The sequence below is a fragment of the Epinephelus lanceolatus genome, chromosome 18, assembly GCF_041903045.1.
Source record: "Epinephelus lanceolatus isolate andai-2023 chromosome 18, ASM4190304v1, whole genome shotgun sequence".
NCBI classification, from domain to species: Eukaryota; Metazoa; Chordata; class Actinopteri; order Perciformes; family Serranidae; genus Epinephelus; species Epinephelus lanceolatus.
The window spans coordinates 13,397,618-13,421,630 of record NC_135751.1 but is presented as its reverse complement, the minus strand read 5'-3'; the positions used below and the strand labels follow the sequence as shown (position 1 = coordinate 13,421,630).

The window sequence follows — 24,013 nt, the reverse complement described above, 5'->3', positions numbered from 1 at the left end:
GAAAAAACACCTGAGGAAACACTACCTTCCTTTAGCACATTTTTTCTTTTACACTTGGCAAATAAACTTGTGACAAATTGTGTGACTTTGCTCTTAATATCATTCCTCAAAACACTACATTAAAATTTGGACACATTTTGCTGTATGGAGTTAATACCCATGGCGTTAGTCACTCTGAATCACTCTGTGGGCTCCTCTCCCCTCCAGCAATGCTTAGTCTACTTTCTTTAATATGTGTGTTGTTTAGATTCATGCACTCAAAGTGCTGTGTATAGTATGCATGTGAGAAAGCAAGCGCCTCAGTGTGTTATGTGTGCACTTGCAACAGTGGATAATTTGCCCCATGTATAAGAAATATTGTCATGCCAGCGCCTGCTTTAGAGGAAACAAGGTCTCTGGTCTGACAGTATCTGCTGCTGTCGGCCAAGCCTTTAGTCCTCTTTTCTCTCAATCCTCTCCTCTCCTCTCCTCTCCTCTCCTCTCCTCTCCTCTCCTCTCTCCCTCTGTTTGTATCCTGATTCCCTCACTATGCGTCCCTGTCCTCTTCTGTTGTGTGTCTCAGCCTCTCTCTGTGCTCTGCTGTGACAGTTAACAGAGGTCACTGTTTACTCTCATTTATCAGTCAATCATCGCCAGCTGCGGGGTTCCAAACACAGCTATTTTTCCATCCTCCATCCGTCTTTTACCACCGCTGCTTCCAGAACAATGATGAAGACAATGACAAATAATTACGGGGTGGTAATTCATTACACTATGTGGGATATTTTTTTTAATTTAATATCATTTCTGCCATTTTTCAGGCAAATATGTGATGACTGACATGATATTATTTTTTTGTCAGTGTGACAAGTTATTAGTAATAGGACTGAGAATAGATTATTATGTGGTCATTGTAATAAATCATTAAGGGACTCTCAAGATATTATTTTGTCCTTTTAAACTGTCAGATATAAGGAGTGACAGGATTTTATTATTTTGTCAGCGTGATAAAAGCTGTGATGTAGATCACCAAATGCTGCACAGGAACATTAGTTCTGAATGCTCTCTTAATGTAACCCTTTTTAGACGTGGAATCCAAACGTTTTTCTAAATCTTTGTCTTGATCTTTGTGCTCCATTATCATAATAACAAGCACAAGATCAAATATGGATTCACTTAAGCTAAGGTAATTCAAGTGCCCCTCCACACTCATTTGCCAAACCCATCTGATGCCTGTAATTAGCATTTTTATGAATAAATAACAGATTAATCACAGCATTTTCTAAAGAAAGCATGAATTTACGATCATTTTTGAGGCAAATGCGTGTAAAATTTCCGTACCAAAGTTTAGAATAAGACCTGGATGTTCTCTGTGCTGTGTGACCCTTTAGGTGTTGTTTGAGGACAGTCTGTGAGAATGATTAATTCATCAGTGTGCTGTCTTTAAATATGAAGGTGCCTACCTCTATCTTGACAACAGGACTCACAGTAGGAGGACTTTCCTTTTGCCCAGAAATGATTAATGTACAAGCTTCCCAATCGGCCACATATAACCACTGACTTTTTTTCCCTTTGCAGTTAAAAAACAACAAGACATGCAGTAGTTTGAAGAAATTAGGGAATGCAATCAGTGATTGGTGATTTTGGAAAACTCAGCTATACATCACACAGAGAACAAGAATCAAAAGCACACTCTGTTCACCATGCACATTTATTATGGCAGCAGGCCCATATGCAATGAACATCTTGAGGGGCAGAGGGATGACTTGCCTTACATAACTGCTAAAGTTGGCACTGTCTCAGCAGCAAGCAGAGTAGAAACCCTAATGCAGGGGTTCACACATGTTTTCAGCTCATTAACCCGAAGGATTACACACAGGCCGTCTTCTAATTATTTTGTCTCATAGATTTGATGAGATTTCTGTTGATGGATGTGACTCGATAGAGAATTGGACATCTGGATATCAAAACTACGTCCCTATTACATTCTCCCACTGCTTGATGTACAAATTCAATTATAAGTGAATTACAGTGTTCCTCATTTTGTTAGGTGATTCCCCTCTGGGAATAAGTCAAGGACCCAAAAGGGCGCCCTGAGGAACACCACTATAAAAACAACAACTTTGAGGCAATTTCTAAACCTATTCCCAATCGACCGTGGAGGGTCCTCATTATCCTGCCAGTGATGTTACCATAAAACACAGAAACATTTTTATGTGCCCCCTCTCTCCTTATATGAGGCCTGCCGGAATATCATAATCTAATCATGACTCCAATAAGACTGTGTCTCATTCTAACTAGATCATGGTCTCTGTATACCTCAGCTGCTCTTCTCGTTGAAGTTTCCATGGTGTTTGCACACACACAAAAACACACACACACCATCACCCGCACACATACAAACAGGCTACGAGCCATGTCCTTTTTTTGGCTCAGAGCCGAACGACATTGGCCCTCCATTCCATCTCTGCTCTCCACTGCCTGATATCCAAGCAACACCTCCTCCTCACACTCCCCCATCCCCACCTCCTCCTCCTCTCATCCCAGGGATGCTACCATAAAAAGGAGTAACATTTTGTGAGCCCCCCCCCCCAATCCTCCCACCAACCAGCACCACCAGCACCACCATCTCTCCAGGGGCATCTGCAGGTATTATTATCTAATCACAGCTCTAATAGGACCAAACAAGATCCTGGGCCCTTCTAACCCACCCATGTGCCCTCCAGGCAGAGAGTGGCCATTACCCCCCCCCCCCCCAGGCTCCCACTAACACACACAACCACACCAACTCACACACACACATACACCACCTCTCCCTCTCTGGCTTTCTCTCACGCCCCACATACATCAGTATGTCTTTAGCACTGGCCGGGCTGTACAGGCAGTGAGAGGAGAGACAGAGTATTAGTATTCAGAGCACAGGGAGGAAAAAAGGAGAGGGAGCGAGCGAGCACCCAAGTGAGAGAGTGAGAGGGAGGGGATAGTGAAATAGAGAGGAGGAAAAAACACAAGGAGGTGGGGGGAATATAAGAGGAGAACACAGGAAACGGGAGGGAAACGCGGGAGGGAAGAGATATCATATTGTTCATTTCTCTCTCTCTCAGTCTGCCATCCCGGTTGCGGGGCTTACTGCTCGGTGCGTCTTCGAGAGAAGACAGAGAGGAAGAAGAGGGGGTGGACAGAGCGAAAGAGGGCGGAATGCCCCTTTACAAGCGTCGCATCTGACTAAAACAGCGGAGAAGCTCGTAAATCGGAAATTGGACAGAGGGAGACAGTGGTTTCTGCAACGCCAAGGTAGGAAGATATTCCCTTTGTTACTCCTTTAACCAGCATGCATTCGGCTCTGTGATATCTGCGATGTGTGCGTTCTTCGCATCATCTCTCCTTTGATCCTGCATCCCGCACTGGGCTCTGCTGAATATGCCCTAAATCTAGCAGCATGTGTCTGTTTTCCATTAATATTTAATGTATATTATTTGTGCAACACCCAGGCTCTTCCATATTGCATTCTGCCGTTGGTAGGTATGTGTTCCGAGCATATAGTGGGGTGCATGTTGTGTGGAGGCAGCCTGCTCGGGCTACGTACTAGCCTATACAACAGATAACAGGCTCGTATCTGTATTACAACTGTAACAATGGCAGCAATCCTCACTGATGATTTAACTTTTTTTTTCTCAAACGCTATTACATATAAGATGATCAGACAGAGGGGTGCGCGCACGAGCACGCAGAAAACACACAGAAGACAGGTTGACGTGCGTAATTCCCCCTCCACCCCACCCACACCCCCACCACCACCTCACTCCCCCCAACCATCAAAGGCACAGTTGCTTTGGCTTCCCACCACAGAGAACCATATTTATGCAAATGGACAAAAAACCCCAACCACTGAGACACACTGACTCACCGACTCTGACATAGTGGTAGGTGAAAAATGAAGTGAGGGCGGCCCGCTGTCTGTGTGTGTGTGTGTGTGTGTGTGTGTGTGTGTGATTACACTCCCTGTCTGTAAATAGGTCCCGCTCTGCAGCTCCACTGGCTGTGCAAGAGACAGGAAGAGCAGCACCAGTATCCCAGGGTTCCTGGCTGGCCACTTGCTCTCTATTTCCTGTCCCATGTTATAGACTGTTAAGACACTTGCAACTCCAACAGGCCCAGAGTGGTGGAAAAGGTGTGAGAGCCTGAACAGCAACCTTTGATATGTGTGAATGTGGGATAGAAATAGGTAGAGATAAAAAGGAGGCCGTGTCTGCTTGGATGTGAGCGGGTGTTTGATTGCATGCTTATAGAGATATATGGTCTTAAGCAGATATTAAGGTGCGCTCACTCCCCCCCTCACGTTATTTATTTGCTGAAAGGGTGTTCAGGAGCTGAAAGGGTGTCCAGGAGCTATTATAGGAACAACCTCGAGGCTGAGGCTCGGCAAAGCTATTACCTCTAGTCAATAGACATTAATATCCCCACGCTCAATCTTGGCCTTATACGGCGCCGTCTCTGTCCCGGCGAAACAGAGTGCCGCTCCACTGGAGTAACCAAAAAGATGTGTTGTAGTAGCCGTATCTGTTTACCCCTGTGCATCAATCTGTCACAGCCGAATGAGCAGAGAGGAGCGATGATAGCATTGTCTCAGACAGACATTGCTGTGGCCCCGAAAGGAAGTGATGCAAAGCAAAAAGGAGGATGTGCCAGCGCTGGTGGAGAGAGGTCACGACCTCTATGAATCAGGGAGAGTCCTGACGAATGGCGGATGATCTAAGGCTACACAAGTACATCGATTTGAGATGGTACACAACATGATACGGCCCAGCAGGGTACAGCAGCGCAGACAGCATCAAAGTCTGGAACAGAAAGGAGCGGGTCACAGGGCCAAGTTGCCTGTCTGTGGAGTACAGCGGACTGGAAGTGAGACGTTATTAAAGGAAATACTGTTGATGCTAAAATTGGCGTGGAAGCGTGGACATGGGAAGTGTGAAATTCGCTTAAACACTTGAGTAATTTGCGGACTTAAAAACAAAAACACAACAACAAAAGCATACAGGGCAAGGATGAGAGTTTCAATAAAAGATGACTTCCAGGTGGAGATGAAAACAAAACAAAGAGTGTGGCGGCAGATAGGAGGACTTGAAAGCAGGTTCAGTGAGATCCGACTGAAACATCCTATTAGGTATATCCAATGGATTAGTCCCCTTTGTCTACAGAAGCATTTTGTTCTCACGCAAAAAAGGGTCTGACTGTTCTCAGTTGAATTTTGCAATTATGAAGGCGTTCCGTTTCTGCCCATAAAAACAGTTAGACATTTAAGCAATCAAAGGTAATTCCTATTAGAGAGAGGACGTGAGACTGAAAGAGACTTTTATTGAATGACTAAGGATATGATCTTAAACTTGTCTGATTGTTAGGCGAAATTAAATTCAGAAGAACCTCAATGTAATACTACAACTCTTTCCATTGCTTCAACTAGTAAAATCAATCCCGTTGCCTCTGAACTGGAAAATCTAAAACTGCAGCAGACTCACATTTCACATGTGTCATTCATTACAAAGGCAAACATATAATTTGACTAGAAAATGAATTCTGTTATGATGATATGGGGGTTGCAATAGATCACAGGTTTGTGGTAAGCATCTGAATGTCTCCCACTTCTTATTCAGCAGACAGCTGCGTTTCAAATGCCTTATCACTGTAATTCCCAAACCCAGCTGAGGTGTGTGATTCATCCCTCAGAGACAGATTGCACATACAGATTTCAGATTTCAGTCACACTCTCTAACGTGATCCTTGTTACTGAAAAACCTGCCCCCTGGGTTTTATCAAATTCACATTTGCCCTACTCGAGCATTTTTGTTTGTTTGTAGCTGTTTTTTGGTGGAATTTCTGAGCAATGGAGAAAAAACGCTGGAATTCTAGGTGGAGGGAGTGCTGAGCCAAAAAATAAGAAATCCAATACAACTACTCAAAAAGAGCGAGGGGGGTACACTCGATATTAGATAAATATTTATTGGTGTATGCCCCAGCAATAAGAAATGGCAGTACTGTGTCGAGTTGGTTTTTTTCCTCACATTCCGGATGTGCTTCCTCATTTCGAATTTGTTGGATTTTTCTTTCTCAGCTCTCTGTGCACCTGAGGGCAACTCCAAATCTGTCCTTCCAGAGCAAATACAAGAATGATCCCTTCATTATGAGGGGATACAAATATAAACGCCTCATCTGCTTCATCGCCTATAAGCTAGATTGAGGATGTAACGGCTGGACTGAGCCATTAAAAATGAGACATTTAGCTGATGCTCTTATCCTTAGTGATTAACAGGAAGGGCCAGCCAGGGGCTCAGTGTCTTACTAAAGGACACCTGTGCAGGGTGCAGTATCTTTCCCACTGATATACCCTTGAATTTGGGTTTCTATGTGTTTATGCTTACTGGGTGTCTGGCCCTTCTTTCTGGTTCTCTCTGGCATTTTACCCACAGATTTAGCTCATGATCTTATTGGCCAGCTTTTCCAATAATTGGGCACTGACCTCCTTCAGTTTCCTTCTTGTCTCAGTTATGTGATTGGACAGAGCCTCTGTATACTGATTCTCCTTTCTCAGTAGTGTGATTAGATTGTGACCTTGCGTGCCATCATGTCTCCTCTGCTCAGTCGGACAGTGACCTCACTGTACGACTGTTGTGGTGTGTTCATTCCCTGAGAGTATTGATCCCAGGCAGAACAGCAGTCAATGGAGTGTCTGTGGGAGGTTTAGTGTTGCTCTGTTCACTACAGGAGAAATGTGCGTTTCTGGGCATGGGACTATCTGAGTGGAATGATTCGTCAACATGCTTCTGAAGACATATTTATCCGTGAATAACCAGCCTCTGTAAATATTTTGCTTGTTGTAAATTGCATCCCCGAACCCTTGATTACCATTGTTGCTGTGTCACCCCTCGCCGCCAGCTTCCTATGTTTTTTCCTGCCCTTCTCTGCTCCAGTTTTTTTCCCCTCCCTCTTTATCTGTCTCGCCTCCAATTTAATGTCAGCATCTCTTATATCCCTCTTTCTCTCTCTCCGTCTCCCTCTTTCTTTGTCTTGCTACACAATCGTTCTTTCCGTCTGTCCGTCTCCTCCATTTCTTCTTTGCTTCTCCCTCCCTCCTGATGCTCTCACTGGCATTTGAGGCGGCCAGTTTTGTGCCAGACAGCCATTCCTCAGATTGAGATATCCTGGGTTTTAAAGTCACTCAGACAGATTTACTATCTTAATGGGAGAGAGTGGTGTTGGGGGGGCGAGAGGAGGGCTGGTGTAGGATGTAAGGTCTGGATGGCGTTTTGATTCTCTAATTTCTGATTCATTCCTGCAATAGGCTGAGCTGAGATGGACAGATAAATAGACTCTGCATTATCTGAGTTGCTTTTAGACTGACAGACTATCCTAATGTGACAATCGGCTTCTCAAAAGAGACAGGGACAGAGGGCGAACAAGAGAGGAAAAGGGTGTTTCTGTCTTCAAGAGGAGATGGAGAAAACTAGAAAGGGAGTGGAAGCGTTTCTTGTTTCGGAACTTGTTCAGAATGAGATATGTCTTTGCCTAATGCCGTGATTGATTGATGGGTGCAAGACGGATGGACACGTAAGGAGTGCTTTCCTAGGGAGGTGCCACTCAATGCACAAAGACTGACGCTGACATTTAACAGAACAACATACATCAAATGATCAATAGTCCTTGCCCTGTCCGACGAAGCACCTTGCTTGAGAAATAGGTCCGCTGCTTCGCAAGGACAAAACAGCTCAGTGGAAAAGTGAGCTGACCTCTCGCCATGAACATTGTTTTGCCAGTGATTTATTTTTCAACCAGACCACAGCTTGTACAAGATTGTTTTTTGGTGAAATATATTCAAATAGCAGGGGTTTCTGCAATGGATCTGTATTATTAGACACAACTTTGCATACATTCTTTTCAGTCAGAGTCCCAGGAGGCTCACAGACTGTGAGAAACTGGAGTTTGGGCATTGACCTGCTTTTATTTAGACAGAATGAGTTCAAAAATAAAGACAGTATGCTAAAGAAGTCTAGTTCCTCTTGGATGAAAGGACAAGGAGCACACACATAAGGCAGCCAGACTTAATACATCTAATTATACCTCCATCTGTAGTTTTAGGAGATTTTGTACCTTGGTATGGTTTTGCAGTTTTTTAGTGTCTGTCTTATTGTGTCACTTTGCCCAAATGACTGTTTGATTTTATTGTTTTTCAGGTGATGTTGGAGAGCTTCAAAAGAGTCTCCACCTATCCGACAGTGGGTTCAAATCCATGCTGATGTGTTGGAGAGACCCCGAAAACTGATGTGTTCCACCGACTCCAGCTGGAACTAGATGACTAAGAGCTCAACTCTGTTCCCATTTTGAAGTTAAGAAAAAAAAAGCCACTTGTCTGCAGGCTCCTGTTTCTGGTCTTGGAAACGTTAGGAAAATAACACGCTAAAGGTTATGCATGCACTGCAGGCATAACTCCGCATTCCTCGGCCAAATCTATTTGTTAAGAAAATTTTACACGAAGAGTGTCTCCGCTCTGGCTTGCAAATTCAACATGGCCCAGATCTGCAACAGTCGAGTTCAATAAAGGTAAAACACACAAACCCTGGCTTTATGACATTATAAAAGCTGATGAAATGCTTTCATTTGGTTTCTTCAGAACAGTGGACCTATATAGCAAAATGTGAAGCTAAAGCTGGTGGTTTTTCAAGGCAATACACTGAATATGTTGAATATTTTTTTTAAAAATGTACTCAGTCTCCCTCACTCTCACAGTGTTTGTAGTTCCATCAGCATATTTGTGTTTTAGGGACATAACACAAGACAGCTCATAATTATCTAAATTACTCTGTAATTACAGTAAAGAGTGTTTTGCTTTGAAATATTACATGAAGTTTCAGGATGACTGACCCAACGGTCAATTCGAGACACCAAAAATGATGACTGAATCTCCAGGAGATCATTGACAGTAGGGTTCCTTTTAATTAAGTATGTACCATGTTGAGTGAGAACTGAAGCATCTGGCATTATTCAAAGTAAGAAGATTGACATTTAGGCAAATTGAAAGTTAGACTTTTACTACATCGTTTGTCCATTGATACACTCTGAAAATAAGATAGCAACTCAGTAAGTCACAGTAGCAAGGTTTGTTTTTGGCACACAGTAAAGTACACAGTTATAGCTTTAGTACAAAGTTACCCATCATTCAGCACCTTTGCTTCCCAAAGTAGAACATAAATATTGGGCTTGGGGGGTATCCTGGTATTATGGTACCTGTGTATCAAAAAAGGGTATGGTTTTCAATGCAGTTGAAAATACAGATGCTTCTCTTTCTATTAAACTGATACGGAGATCCTGTATTTAGGTGAAGTATTGTAGTGCACAACACTTGCCACCAGAGTTCAGTCTGCACTGGTGGAACAGACAACTGAGCTGAGAAAGATGGCGACTGTGAGTGGTGGGGATAACATACAGGACTATAAAAAATGCCAGCAGCAATGTCAGAGAGAGACAGTGGGGAAAAACAGCGTGTGGAGACAGAATATTTTCACATCTAACTGTGTGTATTAAGGGTTTATTTTGACCACACCCGAGTAATTGTTGGATCAATGGATGATGGTGTTTGATGAGTTTTATTTTTGTTACTGTCAAGTTTGAGTGAAAAATGTTTTATGATGAGTCAACAAGGCAAGGGGGTAGTTGTAGTTCAGTGAAAGAGAGAAACTTGAATGAAGGTGTGCATTTGTATTTCTCTGTTTTAAATGGGAACATTTTATTAGTTTTTATTAGTTAGGACTTTTTTTTCCATTACTTTTTTAAATTTATTTTTTAAATACATGAATACTGTAATATCCCATATACTCCGGTGAAATGTTAGGAAGCTATGAAGGAATAAAAAAATAGATACCACCCAAGCCTAGCAAATATAAAATGTACTCTTTCCTTATTCAAAACTGGGTTCATTTATTTCAGGTATATTTAAACTTGCATTAGATGATATTAATATGGAATTAGATTAAATTTAATGTGAAAAGGTTTGCTCGTAGTGCCGAACCCACTAAGAATCAACACCTCTGAACATAATAGCTTTTAGCTGCTTTTTAATTCAATTCAAAATACTTTATTCGTACCTCAAGGGTAGGTTAAGGCTCATTAACTAACTGGTATAGTTCTTCTGGCCACACATAGACCGTATGTTGATTTTATTTGCCCAGGAGCCCTCTGTTGCCATTCCTTTACAATGGAGGTAAATGGAAATTAATTTGGGGTCCTCAAAGCATTTAAAATGTAATGTTTAAAAAATGCAACCATGCAGAAATTGTGCCTTGGTAAATGAGGATAATCCACAGATCTCCTTGACAGTATTTTCTCTGGAAATATTATCTACCAAACTAAAAAACAAACAAACAAACAAACATAAAAGCAATAGTAAGGCTTTTGGTTTGTGGTGGTGGCAGTGTGGCTCTTAGCCTGATAAGCTCTGAATATGTTTTCTCATAATATGGGAGAACTTTTAATAAAACTTTTGCCAATGTCAACAGAAATCTACCAGACTTTAACATTTAGCTGGACTTGCAACAAGTTTTCTCTCCTCTTACATGATGCCAGTTGTCTAGCATTACTCTTCATAGTGTACGCTAAAGTGATATTATGTAGAACAGGAGCCAATGATCTATCAGGGACACACTGATGGTTTTGGCATCAGTGCTCTCACTTAATGGGTAAGGTGACCAATCTGCCAAAAACTTGATTTGTACACTTTTATGTCCTCACACTTACGTTGCCAGTTTCTCTCCCTTTATCTCTTCCAGGGAAAGTGAGAGGGGTGGGTGTCGCTCAGTCACACATGGGCACGTCAGTCTGGTCTCTGTGATCCAGACCAAGGCACCCCGCAGAGCCCCTCGTGTTCTTGCCTTATTGCCGCTGCCCCTTCAGCTTCCTCTGCCTCCTCTTTCTCAGTTCGCACCTTGTAAAAGGTGGACGGGCCAACAGTCTACTTACCCAAGCGCCGTCCGATAGGTGAGGGCGGCGAGGGCTGCACTGTCATTGGCTGACTGCTGGTGAGAGTGCGATGCGGATTGGAGGATGTCGGGGGACTGGGATGAAGACCTGTGTAAGAAGGCGCTGGTGTTGGTGGAGGAGCTGTGCTTCAACTCCCCGAGAGGTTACAGCCAGAGTGAACGCTGCCAGGAGTTCAGCTACCTGCTGAGAGGTCGCAACAGACAGCTGGACACAGGTAACTGACACACCTGAAGCTTCTCATAAATCTTTTTACAGCGTATGCATTTGTCAAGACTGACTCTTTGTCCCAATATTATGAGTATGAAGAAAGCTTTTTCCCTGTTTGCTGTCACGGGATTCAATAGTTTGTAGCAAGACTAATGCCTCATTTCCACTGTATTTCGATTTGATGCAGTTCACTTTTGGTACCATGTCCTTTCCTCCATTTTGTTTTCCACTGTGGATACCATCCTGTCAGTGTAGGCAGAATTAGCGACAGAATTAGCAACAGAATTAGCAACAGAATTAGCAACAGATATAGCGACACTGCTGGAAACTGCAGTGACATCATCTCCAAAGCAAGACTTGCTGGATTCTTTAATTGGCAGCCAAACAGAAGAACGTCTGCACTTTTTCAGGTGTAAGGCGTAATGTAGGTAGCGTACCGGCATAGTGTTGTGAGCTGCCATTTTTTAAAATCTGGTTTGAGAGAATAAAAAAATCACAGTCGCTACTGATGGTAGCTTGGCTATTTAAAGTGGAGGATGGCCTGTGCTGCACTAGGGATGGTCGTCTTTGACCAGTGAATGGTCTGCAGTGTTTTAACTCCACCTTCTAGTATCGACTAAGCTCACTTGGAACCTTGACCAAGGTGGTTCCAAATAAGTTTCAGGTACGATCCACAAGTTTGAATGACAAACCAAAAAAGAGTGAGCTGAGTTTAATGGAGCTGTGTCGTACCCAAGTGGCATCCCCTGGGGCTGAAAAATGAAGCCAGCATGGGAAATGCCAAAAACTGCAACTCTTTGAATGGCCACTTGAGGCTGGCTCCAAAAACGAGTTAATCCCCATAGACCCCCTATATTTAAATGCCCACCTTGGTTGTAGAAAATAAACATGTTTACAGCCTGGTGCAAAAAACCAAGGGAATTTTTTTTTTTTATAACTCAGCCATTAACATTTTATTAAGGGTTAAAGTTATGCATCATTAAGGGCAGACTATTTTGCCTGACAGGCTGTCTGCCGATGGTGTCCTCAGCTTCTCAGTCAGATCCACCCGTCGCTCCTTTACAGCACCAACCTCTATTAGACGCCCAAATATGATCACTGCTGGCTCCAAAAAACCAAAATGGGAGTCCACAAACCAATGGGTGACGTCATGGGAGCTACACCATTATTTTTACAGTCTAAGGTTGCACCATATATTGGAAATGTGGCAACAAATCTACAGCCCTGCTAGCAGGTCTGTGAGGCTATAATCTGAGGCACAACAGTGCGTTGACCTAGAGGCTATTGTCAACATGCTAACATGTTCACAATGACAATGCTATCATGCTGATGTTTAGCAGGAGTGATATTTACTAGGTTCACCATCCTTGTTTATCCTGTCCGTGTGCACTTGCTAATTAGCACTAAACACAAACAGGCTGATGTAAACGTCATTAGTTATCAGGTATTTAGTCATAATTAAAAATTTTGACCTGATAATGGTGCTAGCTGAGAAGTCAGGGGACCGCCAATGTGATTACAGTTAATCCTAAGGGAGGCATGAATGTCTGTACAAAATTTCATAGCAATCCATCTAATAGACAGACCAGCATTGCCATCCCTAGAGCCATGCTGCACAGTGAAATTTGCTTCACCCTGCCTTAAAAGCAATATTTCATCCACCCTTGCTGTATCAAAGGCGCTCTGTACATTTGAAAGGTGGCTTGTACAAGTGGGTAGTCATCTCCTTCACACAGAACAGAGAGGCTGTGGTCAGCTTGATTCATGTCCCTTCGAATGTACACCAATGATAATGTGCTTTTGCAGTGGAAACCGTGGCAAACATCTGCAGAAACTTCTCAAACATCTCCTGCAGAATTAACAGCTCCATCTGTCCATATGCTCAACATTTTCCATCATTTACAACTGATGCAGATTTTTTTTATTTAATGTATCCAAGCAGACCACAGCTGCTGTATTCTGTGAAGAAGGAAACGTTGAATCTATGGGACACCTTTCAAGCCTACAGCAAGCGAGTCTTTGATATTGAAAGATTTTGGGAAAAGCTTTAAGGATCTGATCACCCACTCAAAAGGAATTCTGTTAATATGGGCTCCATTGAAGATTTTTAGTACCCCTTATGGTCTGAATCAGGCTTTTACACCCTGACAAGAACAAAAAACAGACTGCTGATACTTAAAATATGTTATGTTTTGTCATAAAAGTGGTAACATCCAGAATATTGACTTCAAAAACCTTCAGCAGGAGCATTTTAGCATTGCCTCGGCAGCTGCGGATATGTACAGCAGCATGACATATGTTGGATTAAAAGGTATGAGAAGGCAAATGTTAAGATGAGTGCTCATGTTTAGAGATTGTTAGAGGTAGTGTGCACTCACAACAACAAACCATGAAATATTCATCTGCTAGATTGAAATGGTAACGGTAAAAGGGTAAAAGTCCATCCCATTTCTTTTACGAGCCCCAAAAGAGTCTCAGTACAATTCTGCGATTGTTATCACAGGGCTGGATTACAAATATATTTATATTTGTTTATTATTTCTTCTTCTTTTTTTTTAACAAAACTGAGTAGGTGCATGATGCTGCACCATTGAGTGTATTGTGTGCAGAGTATTGTGTGTGGGTTCTCATTAAAGCATTTGGAAGAGCAATGCGCTGTTATGCAGATTAGCGTGGATATCTGTGGCTCAGTGTAGATTAGCCTGGATTGGCTGCATGTTGCCGCTGGAGATTTGGATGGCTCTGTGAAGAAATGTCACACCATGGTTTTAGGCGTTGGCCTCCTCACTTACCAGCTGTGCTTTTTCGGTGTTTGCTGACGGAAGTCCCCGAACCCTTGGAGGACGGCGACCGCCGAAAGCTGTCAGCGAATGTCTTGTGTAAGCAGCGGGGATGTGTTTGATGTGGAGCAATGTACGACTCCCAGTGGGCTTGCATCAGTCACTGATTGACAGGGAGTCTCAGTCCCTCTTCACGGTGCACTTCAGAGGCCTCCTACCCACCCACCTACCCACCCGCCGACTCTCTTTTTATGCTTTGTGGATTAGCGATGGATCTTTGGCAGGATCAGTGCTCGTGAAGGTACAGCGACTGCCCTAAAGAGAGACAAATGGAGGAGAGTGGTTTGGCCCCTGACAGTCCCTGCGCATGTTTGATCACAGCCGTGTCTTATCAGCGCTCCCTGATCTGCCAACCACACACAACCTACTCCTCTGCCTCCTCGCTTTGTTTTTCCCCTTCCAGATCAATACATTAACCTTTCTCATCCTTAAACCCCTCCCCTCTTTAGGTTTCGCTCTAAATCATTGTCAGGTTGTTTTCCTCCATTGCTCCGTTCCTGGACTTCCTTTCTTTCTCTCCACCATCACCTGTTTGGTTTCCACTCTTTCACACATGGCGTTGTAGTTGCATCGACTCTATCATCCCTACGCCCCCACCGCCTCTGAGGAAACAGAAAGGGAGAATAGACCCAGTCAGCTTATATGTCTGTTTCAACATGTGCACCAATCTGTTTTCAACCCTCCCCCTGTCTTTCCCGACCCTGCTGGCCATTCTGTGGTTGGGATCATTTTTCCTTTCACTCCATTCCCCTTCATCACTACTGTCTTTTCTTGATGATTTCTACCTCATCCTTCCTTTGCCCTCTTTTCCTGTCCTCCCGCTCCCTCACTCTACCCTCCTCCAGTCTCCTGATCTCCATCGTCACGTTCTCTCTTGCCTCGCTCTCGCTTCCTTTTTTTACCCCTTGTTTCTCATTTCCCACCCAGTCTTGTTCACCACCGCGACAGATCGATGTCCCCTTGCCCATCCCCCACCTCCACGGCCCCCCAATCATATCTTTTGAACAAGTGCTGATTAATGACATACACAGACTGATGAATAATTCACCAAAGAGTGAGCGAGGAAGAGGGGGGGGGGGGGGGGCGACAGAGGGAAGGTAGGGGTGACGAACAAAGAGACAGTCACTGAGGAGAGGAATAAAGTCAGAGCGTGCAGAGGCAGACAGCATGGGAAAAGAAATGACAGCGAGGAATGAGGGGTGTTTGAGGGGATTATATAGAGGAGTGAGTGAAAGAGAGAGAGGGAGGGCGGGGAGAGACAGAAGGCGAACCGAATTCCAGAAGATGTACCCCAGGGCTTGAGGATTGGCTGCCGTTGTCTTGTTTTCACTCATTTGCTCTCAGTCTTGTTGTCAGCCTGTTACAGATAAAATTCCATTCTCTTTTGTGTGATTTAACAGTGTTTATGTCTTTGTCATGCCTATAAAGACACTCTGAATTGAAGTAAATTGGAGGTAAAGGGGGTTAAAGAAAAGGAGGCCTCGTTGTCGGTCTGATGGGGGCTTGAGAAACATTTTCCTCTGACGGTAAGACACTGCTGTTCTACACAAAGGTGATGATTGGCCTGCCCGCAGACAGGAAGGATTGTTAATTGGTGGCCCTCGTCTGGACGGAGCCCAACATGGTGAGAGGCAAAAATTCCAGTTAGACGCTGCAAGGTGGGGAAGCATACTTGGTGTGCGAAATCTGCACACTGTATCGTAATGAGTCTTCTTGGTCTACTTACAACCTATGAATATTCATGTTCAGGGCTCTGGGCCTACAGTTCATTGTGGGCTCTGATTGGTTCTTTTGTCAAGACAGTCATCAGACCCCAAACATGCTATTTATAAAGAGACTTCAAATGGCTCAGGATAATTATAAATATTCATTGTATATTTAGTCTATTTATTTATAAATATTCATGGAATATTTAGAGGGTATTTACAAATTTATGAATTCATGAATTTACGTATCATAGACTCCGACATGTGCACTTCTAAGCCATAAACAGAACTACAAAAGTTCCCCAGCTCTGAAGCTGATCTCGACTCTCTTTCATTTCTGCTCTCTTTGACAGAGGCCGGTGCTGGAACTGTCCGGCAGACTGGTGCTGAAACTGCGCTTTTCTTTTATTATGTACACTTTTTCATCCGGATGAGTCATACTCCCCCCTCCCCAACACACATCCTCTACCGCCCCATACCCCCCCCCCCCAATCCCATCCTCCCCTCAAACACAATCCTTGAGCCGATACAGATTAAAAAGCTCATAAGCATGAGGAAATGCAGGATGACATTGCATAGAGACATCACTGTGGATGCTAGTGTGTGTGTGTGTTGTTTTTTTTTTAATTGTTTGCCCCCCACACCGCCCCCACCTCGCCTCCTCTCCTCCCCTAAGAATATCCACTCTGCCAACGTTTGCCCCCATTTTAAGCTCAGGATTCAAATGTGGAATATGAGCTTCAGGGGTTGGTTGCATCAATTTACGCCTACAGCGGGTTCCTTCTGCTGCTCCGTGATTTGTGATTTTTCAGACGTTGTCGTGATGTGTGTTCGTGAAGGGGGTGTATGGATTGTTGATCATGCTGTGGCTTACTGTTGATTTGTAAGGCATAATGTGTTAATAAATAAATACAGGATGTGCACTCATGTGGTGTGGTTGTTATTTTTACCCAGTCATGCAACACTGCTCAGTGGATGGCAGTGTAGGTCCGTTTGTCTGTCCACCACTACCATGAGGTTCACATTCTATGGGTTGCTGTTCACGCCCCCCACAGGCTGAACTGTAATAACTTTGGTGATCCCCCTTTTTTTTCCATCTAGCATCATCATCAGGTCAAATTTGTTGACATTAGACATTTCGGTTTATGACCAAATACCAGTAGAGACCAGTGATAAACCAAGATGGCCCACTTTAGTTTCATTTCCTGTATCTGTGTTGTGGATTTAGCCGCTGCCTGCCCCTTCAGGAGACTAGCGACAGCCCTGAGTCCATTCATTCCAATGGGAAAAGGGAACATGAGTACACATTATGACCGTTCAATCACCCCATAGTCAGTGATGTAAATTCCCATTTACATCCTCCATTTTTCACAAGCTCCAACCCTTCTAAACATTCTGATATGGAAACAGCATTTTTTCAGACACACAATCAGGAGAAAATTAACTTTGTTTGAGATTTGTCTCTGTTTTAGCAACATACTCTCGCGAGATCTGGTGACAACCGACGTGATCTTACACTCAGATGATATCAGACATTAAGCAAGCAGATAAAAAATCAGCAGCAAAATAAAGGACAAACATTAAATTTGTACTATATATAGTGTTGTGTTGATTTTAGTCTGATTTCATTCACCACACAACGTTTGCAATACATCCAAAGGAAGTGGGGGGATTTGGTGGAGAGATGGTCACGCCCACTTAGAGGCCAGAAGTGTATGTCATTTTGTTCCACTAGTGCAGCTTGTAGTGGGGTATCTTCTGTTATAGAGTATCTTTGATGCCTCTAAAAATGACATTCCCATCAGACCTAGCTGTAGTCTGTGATTAGTGCTAATTGACAGATGTTAGCATGCTAACAGGTGCTAATTGGTCAGCTGGCCGTCATTGTAAAAAATGACCCAACTTAACATTATTAAGTTAGTGTTGTCATTGTGAGCATGTTAGCATACTGGTGATAGCATTTAGCTTAATGCACTGCTGTGCCTGAGTACAGCTTCACAGAGCAGCTAGTGTCTCTGTTAAAACTCCATTCTCCTCACACTTCTTTTACATGAGATTTCTTTCTTTCTGTATAAAGACAGACTTTATAATAATATGACAAAGTTATAGCTCCCTTCAGAGCGTTGAATCTTCTGTTAGTTTTAAATCTCTTTACCCTCTTCATCCTCCCCTCCATGTCTTCCTCTGTAGAAATCTCTGTCAGTCTGCTGTCGGTCATCGTGACATTCTGTGGCATCGTCCTCCTCTCCGTCTCCCTCTTCGTCTCCTGGAAGCTCTGCTGGCTGCCATGGAGGGACAAGGAGGGTGGAGGCTTGAGCCTGACGTCAGGGTTGCTGCCCGGAAGCGCTGGTGTAGGAAGCCTTGGAGGTGCCGGCGGCTCATCACTCTTACCCCCCCTGCTGCAGAGGAAGGAGGGCCACTCCTCGTCCTCGCTCTACCCCACCCTGGGCCAGCAGGGTGGGCACCACCCCCATTTCTCTGACCTGGTGGGGCTGGAGAGGGGGGAGGTCGGAGGTGTGGTTGGGGGGCCACAGGACACCCAGGAGTCTTCCTACCTGGACATGGACTCCTACCCCAACAATGCTGGTGAGAGAAGAGCAAGTTCACAGACATCTCTTAATCCCAGTCTGACTGTATGAGTAATGTAATGCTGCAGTCAATAACTTCTTATTTTAATACACTCACAGGGTACTGAATTCAATACATTTACCTACATATAGTAAAAATAATTTATCTGTGCTGCAACAGTGTGATGAATGCTGACCATTATTGGTTATATAAATGGCTTTTCTTTTAGTGGTGCTACATTCGAGGAATATTACTTTTTCATGTTACTGGCCTAGTCTCTTATTGCAAACACTTAGTTATACAGAAGGAACATTAGGAAAGAGGTAGTCTGTGACTTTCAGATGAAAATTCAGTTACCACAACCACAACCATATTTTCATTAAGGGGTCCATTTGTTTATTTCTCAAAGCAGCATAATGTGCAGATCGGCTTTTAAAGGGGATCTATTACACTTTTCCTTATTTTCCTTATCCATAATTTTTATAATGTTACATTGTTGAAGTTTCAAATAATGAAGTGAACGTGTGTAAAAGTAATTCCTCAGGCTTCATCCTGGTTGGAATACTGTCTCCAACATTTTTCTGGTCTGCTTTCGAGACAAGCTTACATCAGCTTATGATAGATTTCATATGGTCATCTGCTCCAGGCATGTTACCGCAACTGTTTTCATTACCTAGCCTACACTGCTAAATGTAGCTACATGCTGACTTTAGGGAAACATGTTGATGTTGAAACTCTCTGGCCGAACTTGTATCATTCTCCTGCTGGAACATGTCCAGTGGTGAATCTTTTGGTTTAGAAGCATGTTCTAGGAGAAACCCAAAATAATAATAACAGGAAAATAGCAGAGGACATTTTTTTTTAAACACACATTTACATCATAAATTGATGCAGAAAAGGCACCAGTTGGCACATGAAAATTTACCAGAAGGCAGGAAATTATGGTTTGATTTTTAAAATCTTCTGCCAGATATTGCCTGTAACACACAGTTGGTCCAGAGAGTATCATCACTCATATGTTCACTTGCCTTTTAGCTCTGTTTTGGCCTCTTCAACCCCCTGAGAAAATCTCCCTATTTAGCTGCTAAATGTTTATATTTCTTTACCAGCTAGTTTTATCAGAGTTTGTTTGCAGAAAACAGCTGCCTGACACCCTTAAACACAAAGTTCATGTCAGCAGTGAAACTGAACCAAACAGTAAATGTGCCATGAAACAAAAACAATGAGCTCAAAAGCTTGCAAGAGCTGCCGAGTTGGCTCATCATTCTGTGTGGGTTTGTTACTACAAGCAAACCTCTCACCATACACAGTCTTTTGATTTAATCTTCAAGTATAAAAAAAAAAAAATACACAGATTAGAGCTGCAACAACCAGTCGATTAGTTGAAAGACAGAAAATTATTAATCAGATTAGTTTTTAACCTGCATACACTGGCATTTTTCCATTTTGTCTGATGTTTAATTGACCAGATTGTTAAGATTTAAAGTATCATTCATTGCAGCCTTTACACAAATGCACATGAACATAGCTTTAAGAGATCCTTCCCAAAAAGCACGTGATTGTGAGGTGGTTTGAATCGGCTCGTAGTAAATAAGCAGCCATTAGAACAAGAAGCAGTTTTAACAACATAAGATAGAAACTGTTATAAACTGATGTCAGAGCAATGTTTAGGACCTGATTTGATGAAACAGCTTAGGTGACAGCTATGCGTTTTCCCTCTGCTGTTGTATTTATTCTGGCTGTCAACACTGGTGCGGGTTGTGTATTATTATTCACAGTCAAATGTTTGCTGGCTGCCTTTATTGCAGTTGGATGTGCTTTCTTTCACATCTCTGTGTTCTATGCCTTTCATGCTGGCTCATGCTCTGCTATTGTAAACATGTCTGCTCATTCCTTCCCTCCTCTCTGCTGTTAAATCACTCTCTGTTAAATCAATGTAATACAATCAATGCGATCAATGATGCCGCCCCTGCATTACAAAAGAAAGACATCACTGCTAGCCGCTGTAATGACTCAGGCCACGGTAGTGCTAAGGGAAGAGACACGTGAGTCATCGAGGATTGTTTTGTCCATTTTCTCACTGTTAGGAACTCTGAAGCTGAGTCAGACATCTCCAGATGTCCCCAACTCAGAGGTTGGAGCCCAGCCCCATAAAGACCTGCCCAATGCTCACTCCCAGCAGCAGGTCACCTCCCGGTCAGTACTCAGTGTATGACTGTCCTGGGCATGTGTGTGGGTTTAACAGTGTGTGTTTTGTACATTTCTCAAGTGTGGTAGTTGGTGGTTGTGTGTTTTTACTTAATAAACTCAAAGATGTTGTGGTAAATAAAAACAGGAATGAACCTTAACCTCCAGCGAGTCATCATTAAAGGAAAATTGACTGGAAAACACATGATTGAAATTTAAGAAAAGGAGGGCTTTACCTGGTAAAATGATGTTTTTGTGAGCGCACTGGTTGATGTTGGCTTTAATCTTGCTCGCCTCTAATGAAAGCTTTTGAGGTCTGTAAATCATCTTGGACTTTGTTTTGAACTTCTCCATAGTTTCATCTGGGAAAAACAACTTTTTAAACTGGTGCTGATATTAACTGATATTTTTTTCAATCACAGTGGCAGGTATAAATTCTACAAAAATAGAAAACACCCACAGAGAACCTCTGACTATTTTTACAGATAGTAATTTGTTTTTACTATCTTGCATCACACAACTAGCTTTGATTTAATAACACATTCTATGATGCATGCATGTGTAAAAAAAACAAAAAGGTGTGCAAACTCTTATGCAAAAAAAAACAGTAGGTAAACTCCATTTAGGTGGTTTACCGCCACTGCATGTCTGATTAAGCTACTGAATCACGCTGTTGCATAGAGTCGTTCTTTTGGGGTTTTTTTGGCTCTGCATGTGTGTGTGTGTTGTGTGCTGTGCTCTTCACTTAATATTCACCCTCTAAGCTCTTATGTGTCTGTTTAGGCCCAAGCCCATGACTCACCAGCTCTCCAGCCCTGATTTCCATGGCGAGGAGAAGGAGCAGGTAACCAGCATTGGGCAGATCAAACCAGAGCTCTACAGGCCCAAGGGCGACCAGGGCGAAGGGAAACCAGGCGACAACTGCGGCAAGATCAGCTTCCTCCTGCGCTACGCCTTCAAGTAAGTCAGTGAGCTTCCATCTGAAACAGCCTACTCGCTCTGTCAGTGTCCTCTTATGTAAAAAGTGTAGACTTTTAACATTAATAAATCATTGCCACAAAAATTTTAAGATATAAAGTTTAACTATAAACAATGAAGCCATTACATCACCCCCAGGTTAGCCTGAAGATGCTGCATCAGCGTCTGTGCAGAGCACCCATTGACTTTCTGTCTGGAAAACTGCACACCTCCTGCTTTGATCAAAATAGTGCAAAACACGAAACTTTTCCATGGTTCCTCTCTTCCATGCCTAGTTAGTATTAAACACAAAGTTCAGCTGAAAATACCAAATGGTTTTTTCGCACAATTAAAATCTTTTTTTTTTTTTTACCTCTGACCGGTAGAGCTATTTATCAGTATACATTGTTTTGGTGTGAGGTGCAGAGTGTTGGAGATAACGACTTTCGATGTCTGCTTTCTCTCCAGTGTAATGGAACTAGATGGCACTCAGCTTGTGGTGCTCAAAGTGCCAAAAGAATATATTTGAAAAACTCAACAGCAATGTTTCTTTCCAAAATCATCACCCGGTTACTCAAGATAACCCACAGACCTTGTTGTGAGCAGTTTTATGTAGGAACTAGTTTCTTTCTACCAAACTACACCTACCAACCGTATCACAGTTATTACATCTTCTGCTAGCTCATCTAGTACTGCTGAACTAGCTAACGTTACAGCTTAACCAAGGAACAAGCCATAAATGTTTACATCTCTCGCTGTCACAAGCACGAGCCTCTTGTCCACGAGTAGATGCACACATCCTTATATGCAGTGATACAGTTGGCGGGTGTAGTTCAGTAGGAAGAAAATAGTTCTTACATGAAACTGCTCACAACAAGGTCTGTGGATTATTTTGAGTAGCTGAGTCATGATTACTGGAAAGAGACATTGCTGTTGAGGTTTTTAAATGTATTTTTGGGGCTTCAAGCACCACAAGCCGAGCGCCGTCTAGTTCCATTACATTGGAGAGAAGGCAGACATCTCCACAACCAATATCTCACACCAAAAAAATCTAGTGATGAATTGCACTACAGGTAAAAGGAAAAATCTGTATTTTTGATTTTGGGGTGAACTGTCCCTTTTATCCTTGAAATGAGACCTGAACTTTGTTTGATAATTCCAACATTGAGTAAAACTACCGTATTGTAGTTTCGCTTGTCTCCGGTGAATGTTGATACGTCTGTTTTTGCACCACTTTGATCGTAGCGGTGGGTGTGCAGTTCTTCAAACACTAAGTCAGAGGGCTGCAAACAGACACCGGTTTGCTGAATTTCTTTATGCCACAGAACAGAGAGAGCGGGTGCTTCTTGGGAAAATATCTTTCAGCGTGTTTATTCCCTTCAGTAGGCACAAAAAGAAAACCTTCAACTCAAGTAGAAAATTGAGTTTGCGACAGTGAGGTTTTTATGGGAAAAACACCAGCTAACACACCACGAGCATGAGATGTGAGAGGCGACTAGTTGTTGTCTCGACTGTGGTCGCTTTTGTTTATGATAATCATGCTAAAATATTTAAAAATAAGAAAGTGGTACCATTAAATGTAAGTGACAAAGCAGCGTCGGCGGCTTTTATGTACTGCGTGGCACAGATTTCTGTAGTTACTTTCATTTTGCCCCTCTGACGGTTCTCCGTTGAATATTCTCTGCTGGAGAATTTGGGTCTAAGTAATTGGGGGGTGCCATGCTGTGAGGACTGGCTGATGGGGGAGTGTGTATATGTGTGTGTGTGTGTGCGCGTGTGTTCTCAGCCTCGTTGGCTGTGGGTTGTGGGGAGGAGTGTGCAGCTCCCTTGCCAGGTCTGTCTGCGGCTCAGCTGGCAGTCCCCCATTTCTGCCTGCCCCGACATGTAGAAACATTACAACGGGCGAAAGTGCTGATGGTCAGAAAAGAAAGGGAGCGAGAGGCCGTTTCAGTCATGAATTATATATGGCGAGCCACTTTAAACAGCAGCCCCTGTCAACACATAATAACACCAGACTGTGTTATAGCAGGAGTTACAGATAGAGAATTAGCAAGGGAGTTATATGGACAGGGAGGTTAATGATGAAAACTATTCATGTGTCCCTTTTCCCCATTTACAAAGTCACAAGATAATTTATGTGGTGTTGTAGTTGCCTGGCATTACACTGGAGGCAAATTGTTTTAGCGGAAGGAGTAGAAGAGCGGGAGTAAAGAACAGGTTAGAGATGTGAGGGCATATCTGTATGTAACACACATGTAGAGGTGTGTTCACACTGGAGCTGTGATAAAATTGGTGTGTCAATGTGTGAGACCCAGCTGTTTGGAGTGTAACAGTCAGAATAACAATGTCAATCTTCCTCAGATCCTCTGGGAAAGGCATTTCTATTGACAATCCCATTAAAAGCTGACACATTTCCACTGTGGGAATAACAGCTAGCTTTCGGGCATTGTCTGCCAGGAATCAGGCCATGAATTTCCCTCTGTACTCGAGCAGTAATAGGTATACTCTCTGCAGCGTGCCTCGTGGATTGTGTAAAAACCTTGG

The 24,013-nt window shown here is 43.1% G+C and overlaps 1 protein-coding gene across 2 annotated transcripts in view; it reads left to right on the top strand.

Annotated features, from left to right (window-relative positions):
- The first annotated feature begins 2,941 nt into the window (after positions 1-2,941).
- syt3 (synaptotagmin III) overlaps positions 2,942-24,013 on the top strand; it is a 37,649-nt gene continuing 16,577 nt past the window's right edge. Inside the window, exons 1-6 of one of the 2 annotated variants that reach the window (XM_033644855.2) lie at positions 2,942-3,273; positions 8,205-8,571; positions 10,794-11,218; positions 17,948-18,343; positions 20,413-20,521; positions 21,296-21,472. In XM_033644855.2, coding sequence (XP_033500746.1) covers positions 11,068-11,218; positions 17,948-18,343; positions 20,413-20,521; positions 21,296-21,472 — 833 coding nt within the window. In that variant the 5' untranslated portion in view covers positions 2,942-3,273; positions 8,205-8,571; positions 10,794-11,067. The remainder of the gene's footprint in view (positions 3,274-8,204; positions 8,572-10,793; positions 11,219-17,947; positions 18,344-20,412; positions 20,522-21,295; positions 21,473-24,013) is intronic. The other variant, XM_033644856.2, reaches the window with a different exon arrangement.